At 44.3% G+C, this 14,716-nt stretch overlaps 1 protein-coding gene across 1 annotated transcript in view; it reads right to left on the reverse strand.

The window, feature by feature from the left end:
• Positions 1–1,059: 1,059 nt before the first annotated feature.
• The window catches only part of maml3 (mastermind-like transcriptional coactivator 3), a 99,507-nt gene continuing 85,850 nt past the window's right edge, over positions 1,060–14,716 (reverse strand). The window contains 4 exon segments of the mRNA XM_051070859.1: positions 1,060–2,142; positions 2,144–2,760; positions 4,347–4,425; positions 5,712–5,978. Of these exon segments, the coding sequence (XP_050926816.1) occupies positions 1,669–2,142; positions 2,144–2,760; positions 4,347–4,425; positions 5,712–5,978 (1,437 nt within the window). The 3' untranslated portion in view covers positions 1,060–1,668.

Below are 14,716 nucleotides of genomic sequence, written 5' to 3' on the forward strand. Positions count from 1 at the left end.
CGCCACCCTTCAAGCCCGATCAGCTGTCTGAAGTTTCCCTACTGTCTCTAAAACAAACTCGAAGCTTAGCAGTGGTTTTAATTTCCTAGTAAAGCACTGGAAGGGGACAACTCGTATTTCTTCACAGTAGTGTTACAGTAAAGCACAGTTAACGTTCTAGTTCGGAACGAGGGTGTTTTATAGCTGCGGTACAAAGAGAAGCCATGATGTAAAGCAGGGCTACGGTGATTGACAACCAGCTGTGTCACAATGGAGGAGAAGGCTGTGGTGTGATGGGAAGACAAACAGATATTCAAAAGACAACACAAACTAAAAGAAGGCTAATTTAAACTTTTTTTTTTCATTTTTAATCGACAGAGACACAACCAGCATCATTGTTAGAGATAAAACACAGCAACAGACAAAACAATGTGGGTGGGCTTTCAATGAGCGTTTTTTTTTTCTTTAAAAAGAAGAAGTCACTTGTGGTGCTTGAATACATTCAGTGCCCAGCGAATCATTTTGCTCTGTGTCAGCCTGATGCATGTGGTGTGGTTTGTGTCACACAGGCAGAGGGTTTAATGCAATATTAGCTCTGTTAGCTGCCTCTCACACATCCGCTCATTCTCCCAGACTGATGCTTGTTTATCTGTTGGTTGGTATATATATATACATATATATATATATATGCGTGTCTGTGTGTGTGTAGGTTTTTGAGTCCAAATGCTTGCTTTAGCTGCCTATTCTCTTTGTCTTCCTCTTAAATGCATACCCGTCATCCACAGCCATGCGCAGGAAATGAAACCCCCACCCCCAAAAAACGCCACCCAGGTCGGTTGCCTAGCAAAAGCACTAGAGGGCAGAGTGTGCTTGTGTGGCACAACAGAGAAACATCATTTGTTCTGTTGTGATGTTCACAATTTAAAAAGAGAAAGGAGTGTTGAGAGTGAGGAACAAGTCTCTGGAGAGAGGGTGGGAAAGAGGGAAGGAGGATGAGAGAGAGAGGGAGGGAGAGAGAGAGGAGGAGAGAGAGAGAGAGAGAGAGAGAGAGAGAGAGAGTAGAGAGAGAGATAGTAGAGAGAGAGTGTGAGGGAGACAGATTTGCATGTGTGTGTGTGTGAGTGTATGGGGGGCACAAATCTAAGAGAGGAAATGGGAGTGTTGAGAGTGCTTTCTACTCCCTTCAACTCCTCACATAGCTGAGAGATCTGAAGCACTGAGCTGGGTGGCACAAACACACAAACACAAATAAATTGCTGTCTTGAGAACAAGTCTTCCTTCCCCTTCATCAGTCTGCGGTGTTCAATCAGCCCCTGCTGAAGCTTGGGCTCAAAGCGCTGCTGTGTAAACGGGGCTCGCTTTCAAACACTGGAACATGAGAAAAATTCATTCCGTGGAGAAAAGGGAAACTAATGAAACACACCTCTTAATCTCTATACTGGTTTTTCATTAATATGCACGAGACAATGATCGCTCTCTCCAGCGCACACTCACTCACACATACACACACACTCACACACAAAACATAACACATGAATTCATTTATAACCTTGCTCATGTTTTACAAAACAAAAACATGCCTGTCCACGTCGTGTCATCCTTTTTGTTTTACTCTCTCAGGTTTTAACGTTTGTACTATTTTAATGTTTAGTTCATCCAGTAAAAACTCATCTCCAGTTTCTCCGTTGGCTATTGGCTCGGGAAAAACTCCTCCATCCAACCATCGCTTGAGTCCAGCTCCGCCCCTGAGCCATCACCCAACCCGAAGGCTCCGCCACCTGAGGGCCCGCCCCCATATCCATAGGATGACATATCCTGATTGGCTGTCCTCTGGTAGCCCTGCGGCTGACCTCCAACCCCAACTCCCCCTGGTCCATAGGGTCCACCTCCTCCTCCCCCGGCCCCCATTCCTGGCCCACCAGGGCCTGGCCCGAAACCCCCCATCCCAGTCATCCCCTGGCTCATCACCCCCTGGTTCATGACCATGGGCCGGGGCTGGTTGGTCCTGGGCTGGCTGCCCATGTGAGGCCCCATCATTGGGGTGCCCATACCCGCGGCTGGATTGCCTACCCTGGGGTCCATCCCCTGGCTCATCCCCTGTCCCGGGCCCTGAAAGTGTTGTTTGGTCATGCGAGGGGGTTGTCCTGGCTGCATGCCGTAACCCTGGGCCTGAGCTGAACCCCACCATGTCTCCTCCCCCTCCACCTGTAGTCCTTCCAACTCCTCCCCCCATGGCCTGCAGACTCTGTCCTTGCTGCTGCGGCCAGCCGCCTGCCCCCATTCCCCCGCCACCTCCTCCTGCTCCCAGCATGCTTTGCAGTCTCTGTGCCTGGGCTTTGGCATTGGGAGGGCCTTTGAGGGGTTGCTGGGTCATGGAGTTCATTAACATCCCCTGTCCCCCGTACCCTCCAGCTCCACCACCTGCGGGGCCTCCAGGCATACCTCCGACCCCAGGACCTGCACCTGCCTGCCGGGGTGGTCCTCCGGCAGGGTTGTGCTGCGGGGGAAGACCCATGGAGGCCTGAACGCTTTGGCTCTGGTGCTGCTGCTGGTGGATCATTTGGCTCATGGAGGGGTTGAGCCCATACAGGGAACCCTGGTTAGACCCCTGGTTGCCATAGGGTAGACCCATGTCAGTTTGGGGTCCCACAGAGCCCCCCTGGCTCGGAACAGAGCTCATCTGGACCATCTGCTGCTGGTTCTGCTGTTGCTGTTGTAAGAGTCGGGCAGCCCGAATGTTCTGGAGAGCCTGGCTCCTGGATGCCAGATCCTGAGGAGGACCTAGGAAAGGAGAATGAGAGGAGTTAAAACCTCTTGTTTTAAGCAGGCAATGGAACTGGGAAAGAATTAGAGAGACATACGGAGACAGAAATCACCAAGGAACTGGACTCTTGTAAAAGAGCTTTGGAGCATGTATACTAGATCCACTTAAATCACCAAATAGCACATAAGACCAATCTAATAAGACAGCACTGAGGCAAAGATTTATGCTCTGTGGCAACCTGTTTACTCTAGAAATGAATGCTCTTCTCCCAGTTTAGCTCAAATCCCACCACAGTAAAGTCAAACTAAACACACTAAAGCACCAACACCTCACTTCCCTGCTTTTCCCTATTAGAGGCTCGATAGTAGCGGAGCTGAGGAGGTCTGCTAGTGTGGAAATGGCTCTAAATCCTCTAATAAACCCACTTCTGACATCATTCCACTAATCCCTCACCTCACAGCTCGGACTGGAACTGTAACAGAGGAGCGAGAACGAAGAGGATCACACACTCCAGACTTGTAAGTAAGTAGGGAGTGTGAAGTGCTAGAGGTAACGCAATGCTGCAAAACAGCCATGTATATTCAACATGTCACTTCATATAAATATATATGAGTGGGAATGAGTGTGTTCTGATTGCAGGTGATACTATCACAATCATTGCTTTTGAATCAGTGATACGCTGCAGGATAGCTGAACTAACAGGTATATATCTAGGCCTCATGCTGAAGCCCCATCTTCCTCTCTACATTATCTCCCAGACTTGCAGACAGACTCTGTGATGGCTATAAATGGCTTTCGACTTGACTCTCCTCCTTCCTCTCTGCATTTTCTTCATCTCTCCATCATACTCTCACCCACTCGTCTCTCTCTCTGTCTGTCTGTCTTCCTTCCCAACCTCTCCCACTACCTACCAGACTATCTACCTATTCCTCATGTTGCCAGCCCCCGCCCCCCACCTTCTCTCCTTCTCTCCCACTTCCCTCCTCTCATCCATCTCTCTGACTTCACCGGAACTCTGGGGGATCCAGGACAGACAAGTTGCCGTGGTAACAGGCAGAGCAGGAATATTCTATATCTTTTTTTTTTTGGAGAGTGAGAGAGAAAGAGAGAGGAGAGAGGGGGAGAGAAAGAGGCTGAAGAGCATCTGAGCGCCAACTGATGTATCTGTCAGAGACAGACAGAGAGGACGGGGTTTGGTTTCAGGGTGACGTTCAGTCAGCGCTGCTGTTTGTTTTTATGTGTTTGTGCGTCTATCTGTTTGTGAATATGGCAGAGAGTGAACCGTAAAATCTGTTTAATGTCTTAAGTGTCTTGGCACTCTACCATGTGTACCATACTTGTTGCAGACCAAGTGCACATATGTGACTGTACGCTTTTTGTTGTTGCTGTTGTTTAACCATCCAGATGCTCTGTAAAGAACCAGAAACTGGTTTACCAAAAATCCATTTACTAATGTGGTCGTCAATAAAACGCTTAAGAATTTAGGTCAGGTCTTGCCTTCTTCATTAGAAAATCCATTGAGGCGCTGCCATTCTTGGGTTTTTGCATACCTTGTAAGTTTTGTTGCACAGATGAAATGAATGCATGTGTTTGTGTGTCTCACCTTGGTATTGATTGACTTGGGGGTATGGATTCCTCTGGCCCTGGCCCATCTGTCTGGGGAGGTGCTGCTGCTGTTGGAGCTGCAGACACAGACACAGACAAGTTGTTGAGAGTGTAGCTTGTAACTCCCTCGTATGTATTTCATGTATTCAGGATTTGGTATCATCACAGGATACACACAAGAACAGGGTCACACTTTCTCTACAGCCTGAATAGTGAAACACTAGAAAAAATAAGGCTCCAGTGTAAGCATGTAATGATAAATTGTAAGTAGACCAATTGAAAGAGAAATAAATTCTATTTTTTTTTATAGTTGAGTAATCATTTGAGTCATTTCTCAAATACAAATGCAAACATGTGAGTTTCAGCTTCATATACAAAAATAGAATTATTAATCACAGAATGAAAAAGTGAGACAATGAGCTATGTAAAGAGTGGTTGTAACCCTGCTGATTACAGTTGGTACAGTAGAGCAGACTGGTAAAGAAGAGGTGAGACAGATGTTAGATACACTGGAACAGAAAGAGGTGTCTGGTAGGCAGATGTTTTGGTGCTGCAGAGATGAGGCAGATGTTTTGGTTGAGAGGCAGAGGTGTACAGTCAGGATTAGATTAGTGTACAGTATTTGCATGATGTTCTCCTACACAAATTGTACCAAATAGGAAACCAGAGGCAGCCCTGACACTCTATCTAGTCATAGCTGTGCTGTAGGTTAAGAAAATTAAATGGAAAAAATGTGAAAGGTTTTTATCATTAATGAGCAGTCTCTGTCCTTGCAGCATAAAAAGCAACAACTGATTGTGTGCCTGGACAGGAGAAGGTGTTGCTCATTTAAATAGAGGTATGATATCCAGTTAACAACATACACTAATCCCCAGCAGGATGTGTTTCCTTTCAGACACCTATATTTTGTGTGTCTGTGTATGTTTTCGCAGATCCAATTAAAACCAACATAGTGGGTGGTGACTTCAGAGTTCAGAACTCTTTAACACTTGATTCCCTCACAGAGAGAGAAATAAAAAGAAAACACCACATTATCACAGCAGGCAGCATGTGGCAAAAACACACACGCACACATGCACACACACACTTTGCAGAGATGAAAAGGAAGTAGTGAAGAGGGGGCTGGTTGAGAGTAATTATACATGCAACCAGACAACAGTAAGGAAGAAGAGAGGATGAGCTGCTCTTGTTAGAGCTGCAGACACAGACAAATATACAGGGATGTATGAACAAACAATGCTCACACGCACAAATTATAATTTAATGCACAACAGATGACTCACACAGGCCTTCCTGCTTTATAATCCCCACACAAACACACTAACCTTATGCTGTGAGCAAACCGGCTTAGAAAAAACCTCACCTGTTCAGCCAGTAGTTGCTGCTGCTGCTGTTGTCTCTGTTCTCTGAAGAGCTGCTGTTTCTGCTGCTCCATCATATGCATTTGTACTCTCTTCTCTTGCTCCATCGCCATCATCTGTTTCATCATGGCTGCCTGCTGCTGATTGCCCACATAGCCCGGAGGTGGTCCTGAACCCTGGTTGGGGCCCACCCCCGAGGCCACACCCCCACCCGGATGAGGAGGAGGGATGGCACCCGGCGGGCGCGACATTCCCACCACACCTTGTTCCTGCAGAGGGAGAGAGAGAAAGAGAGAGGAGATGGTCAGTTGGTCAGATGGACTGTCAATCATCTACAGAAGAGAGAGTACAGTTCTACATTTTGTGAAACAGGCTGATTTGCTTTCTTGCTGAAAGTTAGATAAGAAGATTGATCCCTGTCATATCAGTCTGCTACATCCAGCAGCTGGTTACTGTGGCTTATAAAGAAGAACACTGGAAAACATAAAAACTGGAAACAGCTATCTATCTGTTCAAAGGTAACGAATCGGCTTACCAGCACCTCTAAAGCTCACTAATTAACAGGTTATATCTTGTAAAATGGCAAATGGTTGTTTTTACACTTTGGTTTTTGTATGGATTAAACAAACAAGCTACAACGTGTTAATTAGTGAGCTCCAGAGGTGCTGGTAGGCAGATTTTGTTATATTCCGTCAGAACCTCCGTCTTCTGGTGTTTGTGCTAAGCTAACCAGCTGCTAGTGGTAGTGTCATTATTACCATACAGATATGAGAGTGGAATTAGTCTTCTCATCTGACTCTTGGTGAAAAGCAAACAAGTGTATTTCCTAAAATGTTGAACTATTACCTTGAAGTCTAGTCTAATCATGTTTGTGAACCTAAAATGGAAAAATTAAACAAAAAAGTGCTAAGTGATCCTTTATATATCTAACAAAACCAATTCTAATTACATAAACCTCCTCTTCACTGTCATTGTTAAAGCTCTGTATCACAAGTGAATGCAACACAGTTACATCAAGTATAGAAGGAATGCATATTCAACACACTCCCAGCATTGTGAGCATCTACAGTGACAACTTCACACAGTCTGTTTTATAAAGGTTCACAAAGACACAGTCCAGGTGTCTGTGAATGAGAGTGAAAAGCAGGATAAAGACAGGACTGCCTAAAGATTCAGCACGCCGGGCCACTCTGAGTCCTCCCAACAGGGCATTGGTGGGTCCTCGCTGCATACATTATCTCCCTCATTAGCATATAAAGACTTCCTCCTCCACTCAGCCGTATGCTAATCTCTAACAGGATGAAATGGTCTGGTCTGGCCAATGGAAGAGGAGCATTTATGAATCTATGAAAGGTTAGACAGCTGAACGAGAGTGGACGTCGTTTTATGGCTGCCAGTGGAAGGAGAGGGGAAAGGCCTGTGAGGAGAAGAATGAACCATTCAGGCTGGTGAGGTGTGTTTGCACATATAAAAATACTACCACACACAGCCAGCCACAGCCACACAGAGGAACAGACAGTGTACAACAAATCACATTTAACTGCAGGGAAGGAATGAAACAGCAAAAACAGGATTACAGTAGTGAATCGTAGCATTGGCTAGACTCTGAAACACACCACTATACTCAATATGTTTTGAAAGAGCCAAAGCCTCATAATCCGTATTGAGGCTCTGCTCTTCTTAGAAAGGAGTTAGGTGGAGATAAACCTCACACATTAGAGCACAAGAAAACCCTGTGGAGCAAACAGAATTGTCTGCTTAAGACTGGCTCACCAGACACAGCCAGACCAGACTGATCGATGTTCAGAGCTACGTGTCTCATCTCTGGTTGGCATGTTCCTGCTGGATGGCAGCAGAGCAAGTCGGTCGGTGCAAGAGAGGAGCAGAGAGGGAGGAAGGAGAGGCGCAGTGTCAGGAAATGACCAACGGGTGGCAGTGGTGATCTTTAAGCATGCGTATGTGTGTGTGTGTGTGTGTGTGTGTGTGTGTGTGTGTGTGTGTGTGTGTGTGTGTCTCTCACTGGCCTCCTCTCAGCAGATGGCTCAATCATGACGGTTCTGATCTACGATCTCTCCCTCTCCCCCACTCACTCTACCTCTTTTCTTCCCTTCTCTCTAAACACCCCACCATCAAACTCCTTTCTCTACTCTTTCTCTGGTTGGTTCTCTCTCTCTCCCTCTGTAGACAGGGGGCCCTGAGTCATGTCCACACAATTGCCAGGGAACGAAGCAACGGAAGGAAGATGGATTACAAAGGAAAGAGGAGAGGAAAAGTCTCAGAGACTTAAAGATTTTAGTGAAGGTAGTGTGTGTGTGTGTGTGTGTGTGTGTGTGTGTTATGGGGGAAAGTGACAGTAGTAGCACAGTATCAGCTAGCTGAAGAATGACAGATAAGTATGGTGTATGTACACATTGTACGTTGTTGAATTAAGATATGTAAAAAAGAACAGCACATGTGGGAAAAAATGAAAAAAGAGCGAGTGCATTAGCAGTAGTATCAGTATTATTTTATTGCTATTAGTAACTTCACTGAAGCGTTGCTAATATACAATGAATTGAATGTCACGCCAATAAATCTTATTGAATAGAAAGCAGGTATCCTCTTTAGAATGAAAAAGCAAATTAAATTAATAGGAGAGAAGAGGAAAGAGTTATGTGTGAGGAAATAAGAATGGTGTGAGAGTGGAAGGAGAAGAAGAATAGGATAAATTCCTTTGGGAGAAAATAATGAGAGGAAGCGAGGAGGTGACAAGCCAAAAGAGGAAGAGTAAAAGGTGGGACAGAGGAGAGAGGAAGAGAGGAGAGCAGGTACCCTGGCAACAGTTGCTGCAGTGAGGAGCAGATGGCACTCGGAGGAGCAGTTATGGCCGCCGCGCCCGGTCGCCCTCCGCAACGCCAGGCAGACCCCCGGACGAGTCACACTTACAGTATATGCACAAACACTCCCAGTTACCCTGCAATTTTTGTACTTTCTTTGACCTCTTCTTTCTCTATTCATCAGTCCATCTTACATTCTCTCTGTCCTCTCCGTCCTAAGTTCATGATTGTTGGTGAATAATGTAACAAAGAGCATCCACACTCTGTCTGCCTTCTCTTTCAGCCCTGTCGATCCAACTCTCTGTCTTTGCCTCTGTTTCCCTCTGTCCCTCCCCTGATGCTTCATTCTGGCACCTTAGACCAGTTCGAGTCAGTCCCCAAACTCTGTGCCGTTCAACAGAAGTGGGTCAGCAGCTAACGAGACTCAACGGTTAGCTCCTAACTACTGCAAACTCTGGGAGCTGGAGTTTGAAACTGCAACAGCTACTGTAGGCTGCTGCATGACAGAGAAATGACAGAGAAAAGCGAACAGCGAATGAAATGAAAGGAGAGGTAAATGTATCACAGGTTGTTCGGGGGGATGTGCGTGTTTGTTTGTATGTGTGTGTGCATGTGTGTGTAGTGGAGGCTGTCAGCTTTATTGGGTTAGGAGGCATGGAGAGCCCAGGTGATTACATTACATGTGAAGTGAGCGGAAATGTGTGCATGTGTGTAAGTGAGAGAGGGAGGGAGAGACTGTCCATTTCATTCTTATGTCTCATGGAGCAGAAAAACATGTCTATTGTATTAACTGTATGTATATGTATATATGTGTGTGTGTGTGTGTATGTGTCCCAATTGGGATGAAATCACCTGCTCCCATGGTGACCACACAGTGGTAAGATTAAAGGCTGCACTTGCCGGTATGAAATAACACGGACACACACACACAGCCATGCAACCTCACACACAAACCTGTAAACATGCACCCACATTCAGAAACCATAGACAAACACAGACCACTACAGAACTATGTGATGCCTTACAGCTCTTGCATGAGGGCATTAAGTGAAACACAACTGCACACACACACACAGTCTATAAGAGCAGTGGCGCCTGGCAGCAACGCGCTGGGTGTCTGTGTGCTCTCCACAGTGGCTCACATCTGTCACCCACTTGTGTAAGAGAAGGGAGGGAGGGAGTGTGAAGAGGAGGAGATCAGGAACAGTGAAGGGAAAGGAAGCAGAGTGATGGATGGAAAGATAGATGGATGGATGGATGATTGGATGCTTCGTTCTTGTGTAGACTACGGCTGCAACTGAACTGAGAAAGTGAACAGAAAGTGCATCTGCCTACATTATGTTTGGATTCTACATTCAGACAAAGGTGGATGTTGTGGCAGTTGACAGTTTATGGTATGGATGCAGGGAGTGTGTTGCAGCTGTGTCTCTGGTTAGCATGGCCAGCTTGAAGGTCACATCTCTTTCACAGCCAGAGCTTATCAATGTCTGAATGTCCTTGAGCTTCACACTGGTTGACCTTGCACTCTGACCCTGTGATGTCTGAGAAGTGAAGGAGAAATATGCAAAAGAAAAAGGTACATAAAAAAACAAACAAGAGAAAACATTGGTAGTAATATTACAAAAAGGTTGGTTGCTGTAGTGGTGCCTCTACATTTTCAAGGGCACCAGCTTGAATGAATGGATACATAGATAACACACACTGGTGCATGTGGGGAGAATAACTAGTATACAGCAGGAAAAAGCTTATCTACTCTCTGTCTGGATATTTATTTTGTTTGATATTTTTGCTACATCCATTCTTTTTTCATATTTACACTCATCTAACAGCACAAGATTCCACTCATCAGCCTGGAAAATGGATGCTCAGCCTTCACTGTACAGACCTAATGGATGTGCAGAGTCTGGCTGTTTTCACATCTACTAAAGAGGGAACATTTCTCTGCACTCCCACAAGGGCTGCAATTTACAATTATATTTTTCATTGTTGTTAAACTGATGATTACTTTATCAACAAGTGAATGAATCTCTTTGTCTATAAAATGTCAAAAAAATAGTTTAAAAAAAATGCTGGTTATATGTTGACAAAGATCACTGTGACATTTTAAAATGTCTTGTTTTGTCAGTGGTCCAAAAAACAAAAATGTTGAGTTTATGGTGACATGTATGACAAAGAAAAGCATCAAATCCTCACATTTGAAAAGCTGGTACCATCAACAGTTTGAAATTTTAACTTGAAAAACAGCTAAAACAGATCAATTTCCTAAATTGCTACCGATCCACTTGACCAGTTGATTAAATGTTGTAGCTCTACGTATGGACGAGATGATTCTGTGACATCTCCATTAGTTTGCAATCGTAGTCCATTATGCAACTTACACAAGTATGTAGTGCACACATACTGAGAACGGACTTTTGATTGGACTTTTGGCAGATTGTGGATTTTTCAGTGAGTCGTAGATGTCATTTTAAACCATCAGTTATCATTTCACATGGAGTATCTTTATACTGTGCACCGTACTTATGTCGTCACAACCCTAATATCATATTGAAACAACAAATGATACAACATATGAGTGCTGGGTGACTAGCAGTGTGGACCTCTGGTCCTGTATCTAAATGACCACACATTTAATCTCCACTGCATTGTGTGTGTACGTGTGTGTGTGTATGTGTCCATCATCACGAACCACTGGCAAGTGTCCTAAAGCAACACACTCAACTTCAAGCTGCACCTCATTGTATTTTGCACTAGTTCTGACTTTTAGTGAGATAACAGGTCTACTATTTGATGACCCAACACAGAGGACCATACCACTCTACATGTACAGTGATTGTGTGCATGCGTATGTGTCACTACACTAACATTTAAGACAAAAGAGCAACCTTAGTTTTGTAACTCACAATATCAAACTCAGAGAAAGCATGTGAGCTAAAGCCAGACTGCTGTGTGTTCGTCTAAAGGTATAGCCTGAAAAAGCTAGTCTTCCCAACTAGTTAGGATCCTTGTTCCCATCACACGCAAATGTCACTGTATAGGAGAAAAGAAAACCTGCTGTATGTTTGAGCGTATGTTTCAATTGTCTCTCGATGTAAACATGCTCAATGTGAAGTCAAGGAATAAAGTATTTGTACAGATAAAAGTGTTGTGTATTAGAGGACATGGTTAAAACATAAGTATTATGCAGCACCTGCTGACTGATCCATAACGACAACACACATACACACTAACCCCGAGCAGATGGTGGAGACAGACCTCACAGTATTAAACTATCCCCACAGCGCAAAAGGTAAAGAAGACATCACTTTGACACACACACACACACACACACACACACACACACACACACACACACACACACACACACACACACACTGACAAGGATAGGTGGAGGTATGAAGCCAGTGGTTTGATTCATAGTCACCATTTTCATTTGTTGAAGAACACATCCACCCACCTTAACCCCACCCTCTCACACACACACACTCAAACACACACACTTACACGGTTTCTCCCTGAAGAGAGTTATATTTAAACTGCTGGAGAGGAGTCTTGCTCCCCACAGAGGTCTGTTTAATCTCTAACATCTCTCTGCTCTAAACCCTAACTGGCCTATTTCTGAATCTTCTCCATCTACACTCACACACATATAATTTAGGGGCAACGTTAGAATGAGATCCACACAACCCCTAACTGTAAAATTCCCCTCACAGACTCAAAAACAAAGGATGGGGTTAACAGGGTTTCTTGGGATCATCCTTAAACCATTACTGAACCAAGATGATGCCATGCAATGCTGCTGTGAAATGCATGTAGGCATGCAGGAGTGGATCAATTTAAGTAAATGAATCCCTGCAGCATGAATGCTGTTTGGAGGCACTGTGCTTAACCAAGGGATTTCTCTGCACACACAGAATGCCACCCACAGACAGCACAGAGCCTGGGATGTCAGTTCATGCCTGTTTGCAAACATGTAGCCTGAAATTCTTTAAATTTACCCGACAAAAAACTTCATTTATCTATTTTGTTTATTCTTTGAGATAAGACTTTGAATAGAGAATATTGTCTCTACCGTTATTCACTGTTCCATTAATAGGATATTACAGCTTGTGACTGCCTCGACTGACTGTTTCTCAGCCTACACATTCAGTTGTGTTGGTTTCTCCATCCTAACTGAGCCACCCAGGGTCCAACATCGACCAAATAGATTCTACAGCAGTCACGGTGCCAGGGTGTGGTAAACAGGTTTCAAGACAAACTCTAGAATCTACAGGTTATTTCAAAGACTCTGTGTTCACTTTTTTTTATAGCAGTGTGGGTCGGTGGTCCACTGCTTTGGTCCAGACTGAAATATCTCAACAACTGCTGAATGGATTTCCCATGAAGTTTTGTATAGATATTTGAGGCCTCCAGTGATCCCCTAACTTTTCCCCTAGTGACACCATGGGGGTTACATTTGTAGTTGTGAGTAAAAACTCTTGATGAATTATTGCATCATTTGCTACAGTTATGTTCTTACATATGTTACATATGTTCCTTAATAACTAAAAAATACATGCTAATTGGCAAAAGTTAGCATACTAACGTGGTAAACATTCTACTTGCTTAACATTAGCATTTTAGCATTTAGCTCAAAGCACTGCAGTGTCTCAGTACAGCCTCAAGGAACCACTGGCATGTTGTAGACTGTATACTATTGATATTTGATGCAAGCTGGACAGATGTACCACAGGACAACTGGTGGAAATGCAGTAGCCATGTCAAAACAATTAGCCTTAAGTGCTAGACTTGAAGGCAACTGGACTTCTTTTCATTTTCTTGAAGACGTTTCACCTCTCATCTGAAAAGCTTCATTAGTTCTAAAAATTGGTTGGGGAGTCCCAGGTATTCAAAACAATTACTTTAATTTCTGCCCACAATAAAGCGCACAATCAGCACAAGTAATCGACACTCATCATTTGACACCTTAGGGCCACATCTGACACGTAAGAGAGGACGTAACCAAGGTACCACAGCCAAGATGTGCCAATTTGGGGAGCAATCATCATAAAACTATTTCTTTTCAGAAGAGCTGAAACACATTGGTACAGGGGGCAGTGGCATCTGATGTGTGTTGTGTGCAACTGGTGTGTTGTAACTTTTTTTTGTTTCCATATAATTTCATGTCTAATACATAATACTAAAAATGGTCAACACAGTTTCCCAAAGCTCAAGGTGACATCTTCAAATGGCTTCATTTGTCAAAACTCCAAAGTATCTAATTTATAGTGATAAATGTTATCAAAGTAGTCCAAATTGTGGCCAATTCATTTTATGTCAATCAACCAATTTATCAAATGGCTGTTTCAGAACTACTGTTCACTAATGTTTGAGGCAGCCTGTATAGCAGTTTACAAGTTATTCTAAAGGCTTGCTTTGCTCTTAGTTCCACACAAGTTCCCTCCCGTGAATATCATTAGTGAGGAGGATATATAGTCACAGACAGCAGAATATGACAAGCAGTGAGAGGACAGAAGACAGGAGTAAATCATATTCATGACAACAGGCCAGGAGGAGGAGGAGGAGGAGGGAGTGTGAGCGGGAGCAAAGGGATGAGATCATTGGTGGCCGGGGAGTGATTGTGGCGAGCAGACGAGTGTACCACCCTGAGAGGGACCAGGTGCTACAGTAAATCACCCTGGAAACGGTAGTCATGGAGACCTTAAAGACACACGTGCAGACACTTGCACGTGGGAGAGAGACCACGTCTGAGAGTGTACATGTGTGTATTTTCAAAAGAACAGGGGGGATAGTGTGTGAGCGTGGGAGAGAGAGAGAGAGGGAGAGAGATTGACATGTTTCTATATAATCTAATCATGGCGGCTGAAAATGGTGCGTCTGAGGGACAACTCAGAGCCACAGCAGGTGGAATGTTCTGTCTCTTCTTCTTTTTCTCTCTCTATCGCTCTATTACTCTCTCTTGTGTGCTTTTTATGACTACCTGCTTTATTACTACTGTGTGTACGTGCGCATATATATGTGTATTGAGGGTAATATACAAAGCTTGTAGCTAGAAGTAGCAATAAACAGAGGGAGTGAGGAAATCAAACGCTGTGGTGAGTGTGTCCTGTTGTGTGTGTATGTGAGTGTGAGGTTATCACATTCGGGTTCTTCCCAGGGAGAATTCCTAACTAGAGGCTTTGAATTATTCA

Source organism: Lates calcarifer, linkage group LG5 (assembly GCF_001640805.2).
Source record: "Lates calcarifer isolate ASB-BC8 linkage group LG5, TLL_Latcal_v3, whole genome shotgun sequence".
NCBI lineage: Eukaryota > Metazoa > Chordata > Actinopteri > Centropomidae > Lates > Lates calcarifer.